The 19,911-nt window shown below is 44.4% G+C and overlaps 1 protein-coding gene across 1 annotated transcript in view; it reads right to left on the bottom strand.

Annotated features, from left to right (window-relative positions):
* Positions 1 to 6,767: 6,767 nt before the first annotated feature.
* LOC146808605 (TRPM8 channel-associated factor homolog) overlaps positions 6,768 to 19,911 on the bottom strand; it is a 234,221-nt gene continuing 221,077 nt past the window's right edge. Inside the window, exon 8 of the mRNA XM_085623623.1 lies at positions 6,768 to 9,964. Within this exon, the coding sequence (XP_085479749.1) occupies positions 9,713 to 9,964 (252 nt within the window). The 3' untranslated portion in view covers positions 6,768 to 9,712. The remainder of the gene's footprint in view (positions 9,965 to 19,911) is intronic.

Raw genomic sequence — 19,911 nt, 5'->3', positions numbered from 1 at the left:
GTCGGGGCCTGGCCAGGCCCAGGGTTAGGGTCGAGCTGAGGCCACGTGGCCTCGTGGTGCAGTGTCCAAGATGGCGGCTGGTCCGGCCGGGGGAGCCGGTAGTGGTTCGGCCCCATGATACATAGATGTCCGGGGGCAGGAGTTCCGTCTGGAGACGGGGTGCGGGTTGTTTCTGTGGGTAACACCTGGAGGGCCGGGGCTGGGGCCCTGTCATACGGGGAGGGAGCAAGCCCTTCATGTGGCCTGTCCAACAGTCCCATTTCTACAGTTTACATCACAGACCCTTATATGAGCGATGGGAACGGGTTATAGTCCCATTTCTACAGTTCACATCACAGACCCTTCCATGAGGGACGGGAATGGGTTATAGTCCCATTTCTACAGTTTGCATCACAGACCCTTCCATGAGGGATGAGAATGGGTTATAGTCCCATTTCTACAGTTTACATCACAGACCCTTCCATGAGGGATGGGAATGGGTTATAGTCCCATTTCTACAGTTTGCATCACAGACCCTTCCATGAGGGACGGGAATGGGTTATAGTCCCATTTCTACAGTTTGCATCACAGACCCTTACATGAGGGATGGGAATGGGTTATAGTCCCATTTCTACAGTTTGCATCACAGACCCTTACATGAGGGATGGGAATGGGTTATAGTCCCATTTCTACAGTTTACATCACAGACCCTTCCATGAGGGATGGGAATGGGTTATAGTCCCATTTCTACAGTTTACATCACAGACCCTTCCATGAGGGATGGGAATGGGTTATAATCCCATTTCTACAGTTTGCATCACAGACCCTTCCATGAGGGATGGGAATGGGTTATAGTCCCATTTCTACAGTTTACATCACAGACCCTTCCATGAGGGATGGGAATGGGTTATAGTCCCATTTCTACAGTTTGCATCACAGACCCTTCCATGAGGGATGGGAATGGGTTATAGTCCCATTTCTACAGTTTGCATCACAGACCCTTACATGAGGGATGGGAATGGGTTATAGTCCCATTTCTACAGTTTGCATCACAGACCCTTCCATGAGGGATGGGAATGGGTTATAGTCCCATTTCTACAGTTTACATCACAGACCCTTCCATGAGGGATGGGAATGGGTTATAGTCCCATTTCTACAGTTTACCTCACAGACCCTTCCATGAGGTATGGAATGGGTTATAGTCCCATTTCTACAGTTTGCATCACAGACTCTGACATGAGGGATGGGAATGGGTTATAGTCCCATTTCTACAGTTTACATCACAGACCCTTCCATGAGGGATGGGAATGGGTTATAGTCCCATTTCTACAGTTTACCTCACAGACCCTTCCATGAGGTATGGGAATGGGTTATAGTCCCATTTCTACAGTTTGCATCACAGACTCTGACATGAGGGATGGGAATGGGTTATAGTCCCATTTCTACAGTTTACCTCACAGACCCTTCCATGAGGGATGGGAATGGGTTATAGTCCCATTTCTACAGTTTGCATTACAGACCCTTCCATGAGGGACAGGAATGGGTTATAGTCCCATTTCTACAGTTGACATCACAGACCCTTCCATGAGGGACGGGAATGGGTTATAGTCCCATTTCTACAGTTTACATCACAGATCCTGACATGAGGGATGCGAATGGGTTATAGTCCCATTTCTACAGTTTGCATCACAGACCCTTCCATGAGGGACGGGAATGGGTTATAGTCCCATTTCTACAGTTTACATCACAGATCCTGACATGAGGGATGGGAATGGGTTATAGTCCCATTTCTACAGTTTACATCATAGACCCTTACATGAGGGATGGGAATGGGTTATAGTCCCATTTCTACAGTTTACCTCACAGACCCTTCCATGAGGGACGGGAACGGGTTATAGTCCCATTTCTACAGTTTACATCACAGACCCTTCCATGAGGGATGGGAATGGGTTATAGTCCCATTTCTACAGTTTACCTCACAGACCCTTCCATGAGGGACGGGAACGGGTTATAGTCCCATTTCTACAGTTTACATCACAGACCCTTACATGAGGGACAGGAATGGGTTATAGTCCTATTTCTGCAGTTTACATCACAGACCCTTCCATAAGGGATGGGAATGGGTTATAGTCCCATTTCTACAGTTTGCATCACAGACTCTGACATGAGGGATGGGAATGGGTTATAGTCCTATTTCTACAGTTTACATCACAGATCCTGACATGAGGGATGGGAATGGGTTATAGTCCCATTTCTACAGTTTGCATCACAGACCCTTACATGAGGGATGGGAACGGGTTATAGTCCCATTTCTACAGTTTGCATCACAGACCCTTACATGAGGGATGGGAACGGGTTATAGTCCCATTTCTACAGTTTGCATCACAGACCCTTCCATGAGGGATGGGAATGGGTTATAGTCCCATTTCTACAGTTTGCATCACAGACCCTTCCATGAGGGACGGGAATGGGTTATAGTCCCATTTCTGCAGTTTACATCACAGACCCTTCCATGAGGGATGCGAATGGGTTATAGTCCCATTTCTACAGTTTGCATCACAGACCCTTCCATGAGGGACGGGAATGGGTTATAGTCCCATTTCTACAGTTTACTTCACAGACCCTTCCATGAGGGATGGGAAGGGGTTATAGTCCCATTTCTGCAGTTTACATCACAGATCCTGACATGAGGGATGGGAATGGGTTATAGTCCCATTTCTACAGTTTACATCACAGACCCTTACATGAGGGATGGGAATGGGTTATAGTCCCATTTCTACAGTTTGCATCACAGACCCTTACATGAGGGATGGGAATGGGTTATAGTCCCATTTCTACAGTTTGCATCACAGACCCTTCCATGAGGGACGGGAATGGGTTATAGTCCCATTTCTACAGTTTACTTCACAGACCCTTCCATGAGGGATGGGAAGGGGTTATAGTCCCATTTCTACAGTTTACATCACAGACCCTTCCATGAGGGATGGGAATGGGTTATAGTCCCATTTCTACAGTTTGCATCACAGACCCTTCCATGAGGGACGGGAATGGGTTATAGTCCCATTTCTACAGTTTACTTCACAGACCCTTCCATGAGGGATGGGAAGGGGTTATAGTCCCATTTCTGCAGTTTACATCACAGATCCTGACATGAGGGATGGGAATGGGTTATAGTCCCATTTCTACAGTTTGCATCACAGACTCTGACATGAGGGATGGGAATGGGTTATAGTCCCATTTCTACAGTTTACATCACAGACCCTTCCATGAGGGATGGGAACGGGTTATAGTCCCATTTCTACAGTTTGCATAACAGACCCTTCCATGAGGGATGGGAATGGGTTATAGTCCCATTTCTACAGTTTGCATTACAGACCCTTACATGAGGGACAAGAATGGGTTATAGTCCCATTTTTAAAGTTTACATCACAGACCCTTCCATGAGGGATGGGAACGGGTTATAGTCCCATTTCTACAGTTTGCATCACAGACTCTGACATGAGGGATGGGAATGGGTTATAGTCCCATTTCTACAGTTTACCTCACAGACCCTTCCATGAGGGACGGGAACGGGTTATAGTCCCATTTCTGCAGTTTACATCACAGATCCTGACATGAGGGATGGGAACGGGTTATAGTCCCATTTCTACAGTTTACATCATAGACCCTTACATGAGGGATGGGAATGGGTTATAGTCCCATTTCTACAGTTTACTTCACAGACCCTTCCATGAGGGATGGGAAGGGGTTATAGTCCCATTTCTACAGTTTACATCACAGACCCTGACATGAGGGATGGGAATGGGTTATAGTCCAATTTCTACAGTTTACATCACAGACCCTTCCATGAGGTACAGGAATGGGTTATAGTCCCATTTCTACAGTTTACTTCACAGACCCTTCCATGAGGGATGGGAAGGGGTTATAGTCCCATTTCTACAGTTTACATTACAGACCCTTACATGAGGGATGGGAATGGGTTATAGTCCCATTTCTACAGTTTACATCATAGACCCTTACATGAGGGATGGGAATGGGTTATAGTCCCATTTCTACAGTTTACTTCACAGACCCTTCCATGAGGGATGGGAAGGGGTTATAGTCCCATTTCTACAGTTTACATCACAGACCCTGACATGAGGGATGGGAATGGGTTATTGTCCAATTTCTACAGTTTACATCACAGACCCTTCCATGAGGTACAGGAATGGGTTATAGTCCCATTTCTACAGTTTACATCACAGACCCTTACATGAGGGATGTCTTTATGGCTTCTAGTCCCATTTCTACAGATCACGTTTCATACCCTTACATGAGGGATGACTGGACGGTGTGTAAGTCACCCTGTGTTACACATTTTGTTTGTTGCCCTTAGTTGAGGAGCGGTTGTATGGGTTTTAGTCACCCATTTTCATGTTTTGTTTGCTGCCCTTACGTGAGGAGTGGCTGTATGGGTAGGAGGCACCCATTTATCACAGTTTTCTATTCTTGTCCTTACTCTTAGGATGTTGGTTGGGTGTGAGTGTCACCTGTTGCTACAGGGTACTCCACTCGCCCTTGTTTTGGGGATGGTAGGTCGGGTGTACTTCACCTATTTTTTCTGTTTTATCACATGTGTGTATGAGTCGTGCCTGCGGCTTGTTCATGTCGTGCTGTGTTGTGCCACCTCTCATTCTTGTCTGGATACTTGGGGCCTCATGTAGGTAGCCAAATACCGGTCGGTAACGGCCGATTTTCGGTAATTATACCGTTACCGACCGGTATTTAGGCTTCTGAGATGTAGGGGGATCATTTCTGTATTCGGAATTTACCGAATCGGTAAAATTACCGATTCGGTAATTTTACCGATTCGGTAATTTTACCGATTCGGTAAATTCCGAATACAGAAATGAGATGTAGGGGGAGTGTGTGGGTGTCGTGGGGATTCGTTATTTACCACCAACTAAAGGTTGGTGGTAAATGACGAATAGGTGAATAAAAGCATTTTTGTGCACGTTAAAGTGTGCAATGTGGCAGACATACATGCCCTTAGGGCATGTATGTGTGCCACATGTGCACACATGGCCGAATCAGGGGTGCAACAGGGTGTCAATGTGACACCCTGCCACCCTTGCATGTGCTCCCCCATTACCGAATCGGTATTTACCGATTCGGTAATGAGGCATACCTTCCCATCAATGGGAAGGTATGCCTCATTACCGAATCGGTAAATACCGATTCGGTAATTACCGAATTTTTCCGAATCGGTAATATTTACCGACTAATTACATACATAGCATTTACCACTTCATAAATACCGAATCGGTATGATTCGGTATTTATGAAGTGGTAAATGCCAGCCCACCTACATAAGGCCCTTGGAGTGGTAGCTGGTGATACTAGGTGCAATTCTGTTGTTATTCTTTTTGTTTATAGAGATCTTTTAGTGTTCTTTTTCTGTCTCCTATCTAACAACAAGGGTTTTAAAGAAATTGTTTTTTCTTCTGATACATTTTTTATGAATTTTATAGAAGGTGAGAATGTATGATATATTATCCTGTATATTTATCTATGGATCTTCTTCATTTTATCTGTATATTGTTGTAATGCATCTACTTCAATATCTCTTGTATAATTTCCTGTGCCTCAACATAATTTCTCTTTTTACGGTTCTTCTTGACAATACCTTATTCCATTTTTAAGTTTTATTTTTGTGTAATATAAGAGGGGAGGATATGTAGTATCCTGTATATGTATTATCCTGTTGCTTTCTCCCCAACTGCTCAGCCAGTGTGAGTGTTCTGCGTGGAATGTTGGTGTAGTGATGCTTAATTGAATGTTCGGGTGCCTGTGAAGCGAGGTGTGAGAGTTGAAGTATGGGCTCAGCAGCAGGCATGCTGCTCCTGGTGGGGATCCTCTACATGAACTTAATAACCTACAACTAATACTTAATAAATCTACTTGAAACACATCTCAGCTTTTGGCTCCACATTGCTAGACAGCTGTAGCACAGCCACCCCAAATACTCAAATGGGCTTCCGCTGCCAAAACAGCAGACACCTGCACTTGGGACGCGGAGTGAGGGTGAGCAGTCCTAGTCTGAAGTGACTGCGCGCTGGACCCAGGGCGCCCTGTGTGGTGGGACGCCCATTGAGAGCTGCTTGCTTGCTAGGGGCCTGCCCCTCCCCTCATCGGACTGACCTTAATTGTGGCCCCCTGACATCGGAAAACTCCTGGTAGGCTGAGGTGCAGGCGTGCCCCATTGCCTTTGGCCGAGAGAACTGTGCCGGTGGAGAGAGCCTGGGTAGAAACGCTGCTTGCGGGCCACTGGAGGTCCGTACCAGCTGTTGATGATTGCACTGGGGTGGGACTCCTTAAGGTTTTAAAAACTAGTGAACGGATTTACACCAGACCACAAAAAGCACAATCTGCGGACCAAGATCTAGCTTTCTTCCAAATTCTGTGTCATTCTGTTCAGTAGATTTTGCTGTAGCCTTGTCTAAAGACGTGTATAGAAAATTTATGGGGGTTTGCAGTTTGGGAAAACCCCTTTTCCCGAATCCCACTTGATGCATCACCCTGAAACATTCTAAGCACAAACTAATCCAAAAGTAGCACCTTTTTGAAATGTTTTGTGGAGATTCGTCAAACAGTGGCAAAGTTAATAGCAATACTAAAAATGCTATTCCTATAGAACAGCTGACCTAACTATAACTACGCAGTGGCAGCCACCACTGGGTAGTATGTATGTATCTGAAAGCCTCCCGCTCCACAGTTATATGCAGTCATCAAGAACGACACAACATGAGTACCCAGACACAACTGCTTTATTCCAAAGATCAAAAATCAAATGAACAAATATAGGTGCATAGCCAATGCCAATATATATTTCGGTGCATATCAAACCAGAATAACAACATAAAATGTCAAACACAGTATTTAGTGTGACTCATTATTGTTTTGGTTGTACAAAAACAATTGTGTATAAACATTTTTTTTGGCATGCTAGTTATAAGGTGCACACAAATGTTAGACATTTTGTTCATCATTTTGAGCAGTTGATGTTAGCAATTTTACGGAAGCCGTGCCTGAGACATACATCTAAGCACCGAAGCTCATGAAGTGGCGACTGAGAGAGTTGAACATAGCCTGTTGCATTGTCTTAGATCTGTGTGTGGAAAAGAAGTGTTTATATCCTCATGTTTAATAATTCCAGAACTAGGGGATTTAATTGAATATGATGCGGCATAATTGAGATTAGAATGATATTTCACGTCTCGTCCTAGACCTGCCCTGGATTGATATGGGGCCCAATTAAGTAAAAGTATTGGGAGAGATTTAAACTTCCATTCTTTTATCTTTATTTCTATTAACAAAAATGCCCAGTATTACACCTGGAAAGCTGTGATAAAGGTAGGTTTCAAGGTGTACTAGTAGAAATGTCCCCCTTGCTGAGTACCCCAGAGCAGAGAATTCTGCACAAGGGAAATGGAAATCCTCTTCAACTGCACATTTCTTTTCTACATGGAGAAAACATTTTTCCTTGTGGAGAAATCTCTTCTCCATCACCCCAAGATCAAATCTGGGGGTGATCCATTCCCTTTCTGTCCTAGAAGGAGAGCTACCCAAGCCAGGGCTGAAGTGAATGGCCAATCATTATCAGGGTGGGAAGAGTTAGGAGAGGAGACTGTGATTATCCACAAAGCTACATGTTGGTGGGGACTCCAAAACCTCCACGTCAAAGCACGTCTTGAAATGCTACTTTGCACCTTTGGGTGGGATTCATTTCTGTGGAGATCTTTGACCCTCCAATGAAATATGCGCAAGTAAATGCATTTACACCTGTCAGGAATCCTGTTTGTGGCTCCCTTGTAGGCCTAACCGGGGTACATTTGATAATAAATTACATTGACAATTAAATTTACCTTTGTGTTGTGAATAAGGCCCTTATAATTTCTTCCAGGGTGTTAAAAGAAGGAGAATCCTTTGATGAATTTGTAACAGGTTTGAGACAGATTCCTATGACGCGTCACTCTGGCCATCGGACAGATGCAATGAACATATCATAGTGAATGCTAAAAGTAGGAAGATTCAAGAAGGAATATGGGTCAATGGAGACCTTACCAAGAACCACAACCATCACCGGAGCCACTGATCAGTCAGATATGCAGGGCGATAGAAAAAACTACAAAACGTTAGTCGGCTAAAGCGTCAGGTGTTAGGGAGGCACCTACAATGATGGGGAATGATTCAAATAAATAGAGCGAGGTTTGGTACCTGCGGCGATCATAAAGATATACCTGACCATGAGGAGAAAAGGGACTGCCGATGTGTGAATTAAGAGTTTGATTAATGGTTTGAGACAGGATCTTTCACTCAATACAGCATCCGGCTCTCCATCATTGGTCCCAGCAAGGGAAAAGTATGGTAAGAAATTGCGTACATTGATTGATGCAACTGATTGAGAAGAATCAGATATCAATGCAGAGATTTTTGAGGGTCACTCTTTAGCCATTGCAGGATTTTGCAGGGTGACCTTGTTATTAACAGACAGGAACACTGTTACAAAGTTTTATGTGAAGGTCCAAGGCGTCAATGCATTGGGTTTGAAGGGCCACTGGAAGAGGACATTGAATTGGTTTTGACCCCTGATATTGAGAGCAAGTACAAGTTATGAGGAATCAAAAAGTAATGACTGGGTAGTGGGACTACATCTCATGGCATTCCCCAATAAACCAGGGGAAGTGAAGACTTGTTTGCATCGTTTAAAGCTGAAATGGGCAGCAGTGCCAGTGAAACAGAAATCATAGTGAATGCCAGCCAATACAGTTGGAGAAGTAGGGTCCTTTGAACGGGTGAACCCCGTTGTTTCAGCTAAAAGAACAGATAATATTTTGAGGCGATGGCCCATCAGTTCCACTGGGACCGGTAAGGACAGTTATAGGCACCAGTGGAATTATAGAGTCAGCAGGCACACTGCTGATGAGGGGTATCACACCTGTAACTTCACCTGCTCCAAGCAGGTGAGGACTGTTGTGTAATACCAAAAAAAACGGAGGTGTTCAGCAACGTAAATTTGATTCCTACATGTTTTTGCACAAAACCTGCTAATACCTACTATTCCCCACCCTCCGAAATTACCGGGAGCCCCAATGATAATAATTCTGAATATGGAGATCCTGGGGATTCCATCAGGCCTGTGTGATGATGGGAGGTTTATACATGCAAACATAGTTACATGCTCATAGGAACTCTGTCGATTATGTGACCCTCCTCTTTATGGATCCGATGAGACAGTGTGTGCTTCATGTTTTTGTCTGTAATCACATTAGAGCTGCTAAGGATGTTATGAAGGGGGTTGACGGGCACCACGGGTGAAGATCTTACGTCACAATACATACACGTTGAGCTCACATATGCAGAGTGGCCCACTCACTCCAGGTCACTATTGACACAGTTCACAGTCCTGGACGCTCGTTCGCGTGATCACCGCTGTAATGCTGGCGTCGTGGACTTGTTCTGCTTTCATTAAACTAATTAGAGAAGAACCCCTGACATCAATGATATGGAAAGCTCAGGGCGTTAGGCTGCAATGAGGCGGACACTCCACACAGACACACAAGAAGAATGTACGCATTTACGTGTATTATGATGTAGTTACTAAAGAAGGGTATGCAATCCCGTGTATGAAGGCTCTGGAAAACCATGTTCATCTCTCGAAGTCCCTGCGGAGCGGCATCGCGTGTTTCTGTAATTATTGACTCCCAACAAACTTCTTCATTGGGTCCTCCTCCCACTCCGGCAGTGAAGACAGCTTGGTAGAGAGGCTGTCTTTGATCGGCCAGCCCCACATCTTGAAAAATGGTGCCAGATTCTTCTTAACCTGATTGGAGAACTTTTCTGCCCACAGGTTCATCTTGTAGGGGTTTTCGTTTTTGATGTCAGTCAATTTCTGGTACTCGGAGAAGAGCTGGGTGAAGGGAGCCCAGCCAAAGCCTTCCTGCAGCTGGGAGACAAGAGACAGTATGTTTTAAAACACGCAAACGCAGAACCATAACTATAGGAAGCAGAGAGTGAAGATCAAAGAGTCCTCGGATCGCGACTCAACAGTGTTGTAAACACTCGGGTATTCATACAGCAGAAACAGATCTCCAAGCACACAAGTCTATGAGAGGGCCCTGGGCAGGTGTGGGAAGCAGGTTACCCCTGGGTGAGCGTGTCTGGATCATGCTGGCCTGTGATGCCCACGTGGTGCCCTGAAGACCCCTTCCGCCACATGGGCTTAATCAGTAGGTGAATTTCAATGATATATCTGAATAGTTTGCCTTATATCAGCCATAGGCAGCACGTGTCCTCTGGCGAAAGGCAGTTGAACTCACCATGAACATAATATTACTGCATGCAATGAGCATGGGCGTCCGCAGAAATGTTTCCGGGGGGGGCACATTTTTTACTTCATCACCATCCTCCGACATGATTGAGCACAAGTATTAAATACATTTTTTTAAAATCTAATAAAACAAAGAGCTTAAATAAACAAAGAAACCCATAGGGGGAATAGAAAAATCTTGTGAGGTGCCACAGCAGACGACCTGGCAACTACAATGAAACAGAGGGAAAAACTAAATATGGCCGGAAAAGACGAAAAAATTCTAAATCAGGTTGATGTGGTTCTAGAGAGATCCACATCAGCAAACCTTTCAATGATGGTACAGTGGGCGATTGTGTCAAATTCAAGAGCTGGTAGGATCAGCCTCGCTGAGCCACATCGTCTCAAACAATATCAATGAAGCACCTCATTAAGTACCAAAGCCATGACTGATTCCATATATCTACTTGGACAGAAACTCACAGAGGAGTGTACACAGCATTGGATTCTTCAAGATGGTCGGGAAGTTGTTCAGACATTATTTGCTTTGTCTTTTTTTCCAAAGTGGGTACCAGCACCTTGAGATCAGAGTTATAAACATTTGGAACATCCAAACCATCTTTTGAAGGCTGAGGGCTAACAACAATGGCTTTCCAAACCTTGGGGACAAGTCCAGCTGTGAACAATGCATTGATAATATTGGCAATTTCCTAGACACTGGCAGTAGATGTTCCTTGTAATATTCTCACACAGCACGAGTCATTGGGAAAGCCGGGTTTAAACATGGATAGAAGAATGCCGACCTCCTCTTTAGAGTCTGTGGAAAAGCAAGAGAGGGAGATCTCAGTGCAGAAGTAAAGGTCAGGTGCAGGAAAACTGAAACAAGGAAAGCAGGGGACTGATAAATGGGTAGGTTTTAGGTGTACTCTGCAAGTCATTGAACATGGAAGTGGCAGGGCTACATGCGCTCCGATGCACACCTCTTTAGAACAAAGGCAGAGACCAAAAGGCAAACAATAAGGATGAACAGAACAGAGTTCATGGGTCTGGTGAGATGGAGTTCTGAGAGACTTGAGAGTTACATTCAGCTAGGAGTAGGGGGCAAGAAAATGGAGGACAAGCTTAGCCCTATTTTACGTTATTCAGGGGCCTTGCCCATTCTAGGGAAGAAATCGTGTTTTGAGGTCACTTAATAACAAGCATTGGCATAGCCAACAGGTCTTGCATTTTTAGACCTTATAAGTATTTAGTTATGCAGCACAATATCCTTGGTGCAACAACATCAACTGTTGCATGGCTAAACACTTATAAGGTCCCAAAGGCAAGACCTATTGGCTATGCCAAGGCGTGTTGTTCTCGGAAGTAGACAGCTTGTCATACCCACATGATCGCCCAGTTCACACAGTCAGAGGTATGGTCCAGAATGCGATTTTGGTGCACAGGATGAAAGTTCCCTGTTATGGGCGCCTCCTGAGAGGTATACAGGCTTGAGATTGGTCGATAGCTCTTCCTTGACTGCACCTTTCTGCAATGGATATTCTAGTGACTTACTTTAACTGGGTCTACAGGGTTTCCAGAGGGGACACTTTTGCACAACATACAGCAGTTTGTAACATCTTGCACTAGGCATTTAGACACAGAACTGATATGCTCTCCTATTCAAGATTTATATATACCCAGATCAATTGAGTGGCCTGTATGTCATTTGAAAAGAACCTGTTCACTGCCATGAAATGTATCTAAGGGGACCTGGGAAATCGATGGAGGGCAATTAAAAGTAGCTTTCCACCCATAAGTTGAGATAGTCTGGGAGGCTTCATTCCTTCTTCATGGGTCTTCATGGGTCACCATGGCCTGTTAGTCTGAAGGACTCTTCTATGTATCGCTGTGTCACTGCGTACCCTTGTGGCCTCCGTCTTCACCGGCCTGCTGCTATGGATCACTACTGGCTTCCCCCTGGTAGACAAGGTTGAGGTTATTTGGTGGCTTCCATCCTTTACTCATTTCGTTCTGCAGTGGGGAAGTTGTCAGAGCCTGCTTCCCTTGCCAAAATGTTTTGTTATATTACATTATGTTATTAAAACCTTTATAGATCGCACTATCATCTGGAGGCCTGCTGGCAGTAATGGGACCCTTGTGTTACGAAGTTATCAGAAAAATTATCCAAAGATTTGACCGAAAATCAGAGTTAAAATGAGTTTTAAGAGCAAGTGTGAAAGAATAGATATGAGATGAAGAGGGAGACCTTGTAGAAACCTCAGAACCAAGGTCGAAGAATGGAATTCATTTATACATGGGCTAGACCTTGCTTCATTTGAGCCAGTGGGTGAGGGCGTGCGCACCGGCACTCATTTTTGGGGGCCAGTACTTATATTTCTTTGTCAGACTTTTATCCAAAGCAAGAGAGTGGAAAACACACAAGGAGCAAAGAAGGAAGAGAAAAGCCGAAAAAAGTGACGAAGGTTCAAAGCAAGAACATGCAAGAGTGAGAGAACGGGACAGGAGGTTGTGGAACATTGAAACAGGTGGCGGAATCAAGACTATGCAGCCATGGCTTTCAGCGTGCTGACATACAGCAGCTCCTTCTGAACAAAACTGTGAGCCCCGGACCTTCTACTTACAAATTAAGCACCGGTCCTAGAGGAGTGTAGGTTCTTACATATTGAGAAACAAACGTGGGAACAGTCAGTGGTGCTGGAACTGTGGATGCGGGAATTGATGAACCAATCCCATAAAACTTGAAAGATTTTAGTAGGAAAATTAACAATAGAACCCCTTCGTATGTTTTTCGTTTGTCATCATTTAGTATGTTTTCCGACACAGACTGTTAAATATCAGGCACCCGTTTCTGGCAAACTGCTGTAATTATTTTAACATGATGACCTCTGTTATAGTTTCCTTTCTGTGACTGCCAAGTGAGGAAATGTTCTAATTTGAACCGAATCTCCTCGCATAGAGGTGTATGAAAGGGGAATATTCTATCCAGTTCATTTGTAAAAAAGATAAAAAGTTTCCGTCCCCAAATGTTTGTTAGTGGCCAGTTGGCCACTACCACCACTTGCGTGGGCTGTTGGTTCATAAGCACCTTCAGATATTGTAACTGTAGCTCTACATGGTGTTGCTTCTCTCTTCAAATATCTAATTTTGTCAATCATAGGATTTAATCTGTTTTCTGAGTCGGAAGGGAACACCTAGATTTATTTATTTTTGCCTGCTCCCCACAGCAGCAAAAATGGTTACATTCTGTGTCTGTGAGCTTCGAACACAACCAAAAAACTAAATCGGTAATCGTCCATTGTGTGGCCAGAGACGTGCCATCAGGCTTTGGTGTGTGTGAATGATGCCTTAGAATTGCCATGACCTGTGGCGTAAGGACGGGTAATGACCAGATCCGTCCAACGTTGTCTGGCACATTCATGTACCATAAGTATTGCTGCTCCGAGGGAAAATCAGACACAGGCCCTGCTGCACTGAACGGAGAAACCCAAGTAAAATCTCTCCCCTGTTAAAATAACATAGGAGGAAATGCAAGCTTGTCTCTCTGCTTGAAGTTCTTCCTGCCTGCCTTTGGTTTGATTAGACGTCTCCTTACTATAATGAGGCCCTTGAGAGGTTAAGGAACTAATTTGCATCTTTCACTTTTGGGTAACGTGGCCCAACCCGGGCAGGGTTCCAGAATCCACCCCCAGACGACAAAAGATGCTAGAGTAAACAAAACGGAATTGTAAAAAAAAAAAATAATAATAACCACCTCTCTCTCCGTTTTCTGCTCTTCTCCCTTTCCCTTCTTTGGAAGTGAGCAGAGCCCATTGTTATGTGAGGTCACTCTGTTTTTTTGTTCACACCTCACCTCAGTTCAAGTGTCTGCCTAACGGTGTTATCATGCAGATGCAGCGATTAAGCTAGGAGAAAGATGAAGGGAAAGCTAATCACGGCCACAAACCCTGCCCTGCCCAGTCTGCAGCACCTCAAAGGGATGCGGTGTCATGTTGCCGTTTCAGCCCATGGCAGCCGGGCCCAGGAGAGGGCTTCCTCCTCACCCCCCCCCCACCCCGCCTTGTGTCTTTCACAGTTCACCAAATCTGCGAAACAAAGGGAGGGGTTGCCCACCTGTAACTACAATGGCACCATTTCAAAAGCATGATGGACTCGGGGGGCCCATCCTAGTTAGATAGCCGCGAGGCCCAGCTGCCCACACTGCCCATGCCTAGCGCCGGTCCTGACTGGGCCCGCACCAGCGATCCAGGGGGGGGGGGCAAGCGCCCCCTTTGCCCCCCCCTGCGGACGCCCATGGCAATGAGTAAGTATGTGAGATAAGGGGCTCTATCGGCATCCAGCCACCTGGAGCCATCTATGTATCAATACCAGGGCTAATTACATCTGCTCTCTTGTCTACCTTTGGGGTGTGTGCATGGACATCAGTGTACCTGACATCATCCTGAATTTGGGAGGCCTGTAGCGGTTCCCATAGATCCCTAGGCCTAGAGGTCAGGGGTTGCAGCATTATATACATTTCTACACGATCATGACATGCTATCCAACCTTTCATCCCTTCATCCTTTGTAGGGACAGTTGTTACACACCACTTCCTGGCAAATCTCAAAACCACTGGAGTTTCAAGGGACCCATTGTATTCCGGCTCAGATTCCAAGCCTCGTTACTCCCCAAGCCCAATCTTTGCCTGCATCCTACGCCCAAGCCTGTCAGGCCCATCATTCAAGTGACGTGGAAACCCAAGGACGCCTGCTGTTTAAGGGACCTTGTATCTCTTTCTTTGCAAATTATTCATCAGCATCAAGTCCTGGATGTTCCTTGCATTCTGACCTCGGCCCATGGCAATGTGACCTCCAATATGGTCTTCTATGTATGTTGGTTCCAATGGATGATAAACTAAAGACCTTGAGTCCTGTTCAGACAGGGTGGAGAGTCTAGCATGGAGACCCATGTGTAGTGGTCTAGTATTGTAGGTCTTGCTGCTCAGCCAGAGTGGAATGTTGGTGCATGGTTAGAATGCAGTGTTGGAATGCCTGAGTGGGGATCAGTTGAGGACGGGCTGAGCAGCAAGTGAGCTGCTCCTGGTGGGGCTCCCCCTTTGGGACTTGTCATCTAATTAATAAAGCATTATTCATATGCTACACCTCGTCTACTTCCATTAATTTCATCCTATATCATCTGGCGACGATCTGGAAGAACCTGCCTGTGCTGCCTTAACTGACGGAAACTGAAAACTGAAATTACCTGAGGTAAAGCACCTATCTTGAAACGGAAATCTACAATCTTAAAAGCCTGACACCAGGGGGCCCCACCAGTGACCAACATCGGTCGCCCGCTGAAATGTGTCAGGACTCGTGATTCCTTCCTGCAACCATCTCACCTGCACTGTGCCAGTTTGGCAGTTCCTGGGTTGTCAGTCATTCCCCGTCAAGCCAAGGGCGGTGTGAGAGCTGTCTGAGGAGAATTCAGCAATTTCAGCACGTTTAGAAAACCGGAGCTCTACTGGTACAGAGAGAACGGGTGCTCGACCTCTTCGTTTAGACAGGTCTGAGGGCTTTGGATTTAATTTGTCACTGACAGGAGGGAATAGATGGATGCTGCCACCTACTGGATTTAAAAAGAACTTTGATTCGCCTGAAAGTGTGTCTCCTTACTTCTTTTTACAAGTACTGTTTGATCGATCCGAGGAGTGAAACTGAATAATTTACTTAGAGAGTTATGTATCAATGGGGTAACCCGGTAGATCACTGGACTCGGGTATAGATAGGTACACAAAAAGATAGTCACAGTGGAGACATATTTAGAGGAGTAAAAGAGCATACATTTGTTAGTAATTCGAACAAATTTAACGACACCACCTATTTCCTGCATGTATGACCATAATTTAATCGATTATCCAAAATTTCAGTCAAAAGGAAGATCAGCAATTTAAATCAAGGCCAAAAACATCACAATGTCAACATATTTAAATACATATAGGTGTAAGGTACGTGATAAGTGCAAGATTTTGGGATTAGTGCAGGACGTTGTGAGGGAGGGAGGTTGCGTAAAAATAGGAACATCCACAATTTGTTGAAGAGCCTAACCTGCCAATTGAATGGCCACAAAACTTAAATCAGACAACACAAAATAAGACAGCAGTTGTACATTCACTGACAATCTCCTGTGTTGATTGAAGACAGAAGTAAGTCGACGTTTCGACCCCTGTTAGAACCAGCAAATTGGTTTGCTTGGAGTTGGGGTCTTCATCAGGACCAAGGGAATGGGCTTACACCAGCATCAGCAGCATGAATCAAGCTGGAAAATTGGGAAGGGGCCAATCAGTGCTCCCAAGGTGTAGGATTCCACCACTCGATTAGTGAGTCAGGGAACGGCTGAATTAATCAGCATAAACAAGGATCCGTTAATGTCCAAAGCTCAAGGGCCGCGTCGGGCAGTTAGCTGTCAGACTGCCCGACAGACTGCCCGACTGCCCAATTTTCCAGCTTGATTCATGCTGCTGATGCTGGTGTAAGCCCATTCCCTTGGTCCTGATGAAGACCCCAACTCCAAGCAAACCAATTTGCTGGTTCTAACAGGGGTCGAAACGTCGACTTACTTCTGTCTTCAATCAACACAGGAGATTGTCAGTGAATGTACAACTGCTGTCTTATTTTGTGTTGTCTGATTTAAGTTTTGTGGCCATTCAATTGGCAGGTTAGGCTCTTCAACAAATTGTGGATGTTCCTATTTTTACGCAACCTCCCTCCCTCACAACGTCCTGCACTAATCCCAAAATCTTGCACTTATCACGTACCTTACACCTATATGTATTTAAATATGTTGACATTGTGATGTTTTTGGCCTTGATTTAAATTGCTGATATTCCTTTTGACTGAAATTTTGGATAATCGATTAAATTATGGTCATACATGCAGGAAATAGGTGGTGTCGTTAAATTTGTTCGAATTACTAACAAATGTATGCTCTTTTACTCCTCTAAATATGTCTCCACTGTGACTATCTTTTTGTGTACCTGACTAATTTACTTGGCTGTGGTTAACGACCCGGGTGAGCAGTTCGTCTACGTATGCTGTTTGGGCATTTTTGGAGTCATTGTCCGTGAGTACTATGGTCAGCTGTGTTATTTTTATTCATCGCTGTGGAGCACTCTAGGGCTGTTAAACCGCCACCTCTGTTTGAATTTACCACGAACTATGCTCCGTGCGCTCGAGCTCATCTGCGTCTCCTCGCGGGGCGTTTCTTCTTCTTTGATGGTCAGAGCTGCTCCTGGACGCCTGTGTGCACTGACACACCGTGAGCCACCCGGGGCAGCGTCAAGAAGCGTGCCGCCATATTGTATTTTCACCGGAGCTCTGCATTTCTGCTATGCTTTCTTCAATGTTCACCCTGTAGCGCTGCTGTTGCCAACCACGATTGTTTTCCGTTTTGGGGGACAATAAAGTTTTATTTCAGTGCAGCAATAGGACATTGTACTCGGGTTTTTCAAAGACCTGCCTGCTCCAATGCTCTGGTGAGTTTCGTTTTTTATGCCAAGACCTATTTGTTTCACAGCATGGAGGTGAAGCGTGTTATAAATCACATTGGATATCCAGTGACAATTTCAGGATGCGGACAGTCTCGCTTATTTTCTACAAGCAACTACATACATCTGTAGCAGCGTTACGCACCCTCAGAAGAACGCCTAATTCGTAGTGAATTAATCTTCATGATTGCATTGATGTATTTGTCATCGGCTAATCTCTAAAGGAAAATGTTATTCTTTCTGGTACTGGGGTTGTTATAATCAGTAGTTCTCAGGCTGATCTAAAAAGTTAATTCAACCACTCATTCATTTGTGTGACATATTTATTTTATTTAAAAAGAACAAGGAATAGAAGTTATTTATTTAAAATTTACTGCAATATGTTCTATTTGATTGGCATAACAGTTTTGATGTTTCATAGAGATATTGATCCGTTACAGGTTTCATTAAGGGAACTTTTTATTAGTTTAGGTATACGAGTGAATAACCTGCAGTAAGTAACAAAAATGTTCATCAATTGAGGTATGCATTTCCAGCAAAGTTTGTTGGTTCATTATGTGTAATTATTCCCCCTTAGGTAATTTATCTGTTTCAAGTTTCAGATGGGAAGGTTTATTAGTTTAGGTATACATATAGCCTACTACAGTCAGTAACGGAATTTCATGGTACGCATACATTGCCTGTGTCGTTTCGCTTGTACGTGGATACGTCACATACGTTATTACGGTATAGAATTTTACTCATCCTTACAGGAAAAAATTTCATTATCGAAGTATGCACTTTTTCATAGCTAATTAATCTGTTACTAGTTTCCTAATGGGAATTTTCATTAGTTTAGTACAGCTAGTCTGCTAAATTCAGCCAGTAACAAGATTTTCATGGTACGCATACATTGGCCGTGTCATTTCACTGGTACGTTGAAATGTCACATAAATTATTTCTGTAAGTTATTTTATTGAACTGCTTGGTTATAATTTTCATTTTTGATGGTACACACTGTTATAGCCTTCGGCTATGTGGTTTTCCACCGTTGCGTGGATTTCTCACCTTTTATTGTGTATCGCTCACAGTGTTTTCTGGCATGTTTAGTTAAGGGGTTGCCATTTAGTCATGTGATACTCTCTTGTACGTGTAGATATCACCAGCTGTGTTTCTACTTCTCTACTTTGCTGGATTTATTCATCCACTGTGTGTAGAATCTACGGCTTCTTTAATTTTGTGGCAGTGTGTGGGTTTCATTTCTTATGTTGGTTTCCACACCTTTTTCTGTCACGTTGGGCTTATTTTATAGTTCAATGGGGTGCTGTTTTCAACCTTCTTAATATCTTCTTTATCTGTCCTATCTTTGTTCTACCATTTACTATTTCTATCCTTCATTTACTCAGTTTATGGGGATGAGGCATGCTATGTTTTTGCTCTTAATTAATGCAATGTGTTTTTAATGAATTATTGCATGTCTTTTTCATTTAGATGGAGTGTTAGCAATTTTACCCCTATGTTGATTCATATCGTACTGTACTTATAAAATTCTTTTGTTTCTGTTGAAAGGGGGAAGGTGATGTAGTGGTCTAGTATTGTAGGTCTTGCTGCTCAGCCAGTGTGGGATGTTGGTGCATGATTAGAATGCAGAGTTGGAATGCCTGAGTGGGAATCAGTTGAGGACGGGCTGAGCAGCCAGTGAGCTGCTCCTGGTGGGGCTCCCCCTTTGGGACTTGTCATCTATTTAATAAAGCATTATTCATATGCTACACCTCGTCTACTTCCAATTATTCACAGCTTATTTCACCATGTCACCCAGGACGTGTCTGATCCTCCCCTAAATACTGGGGTGAGCTGCCTTGGCAGTCGCCTGGCCATCATGCACAATGTTAGAAGTCTTTGCTTGGGCTGAGCAGGGAATGGGATTGTGAGGTCTCCCAGCAGGTGGTGGACTCTCTTCATGAAGATAAAGACAGGCCTCAGTCGCCCCGCAAGCCAGCAACAAGAGATGCAGCATCCACAGAAAGAACCAAGGGAAGTCCTTGTCTGGTGGTTGGGAGTTATCTGTGTCCAGTAGAGCTGGGGA

The sequence above is a fragment of the Triturus cristatus genome, chromosome 8 (assembly GCF_964204655.1).
Source record: "Triturus cristatus chromosome 8, aTriCri1.1, whole genome shotgun sequence".
NCBI lineage: Eukaryota > Metazoa > Chordata > Amphibia > Caudata > Salamandridae > Triturus > Triturus cristatus.
This window is presented reverse-complemented; position numbering and strand designations above follow the sequence as displayed.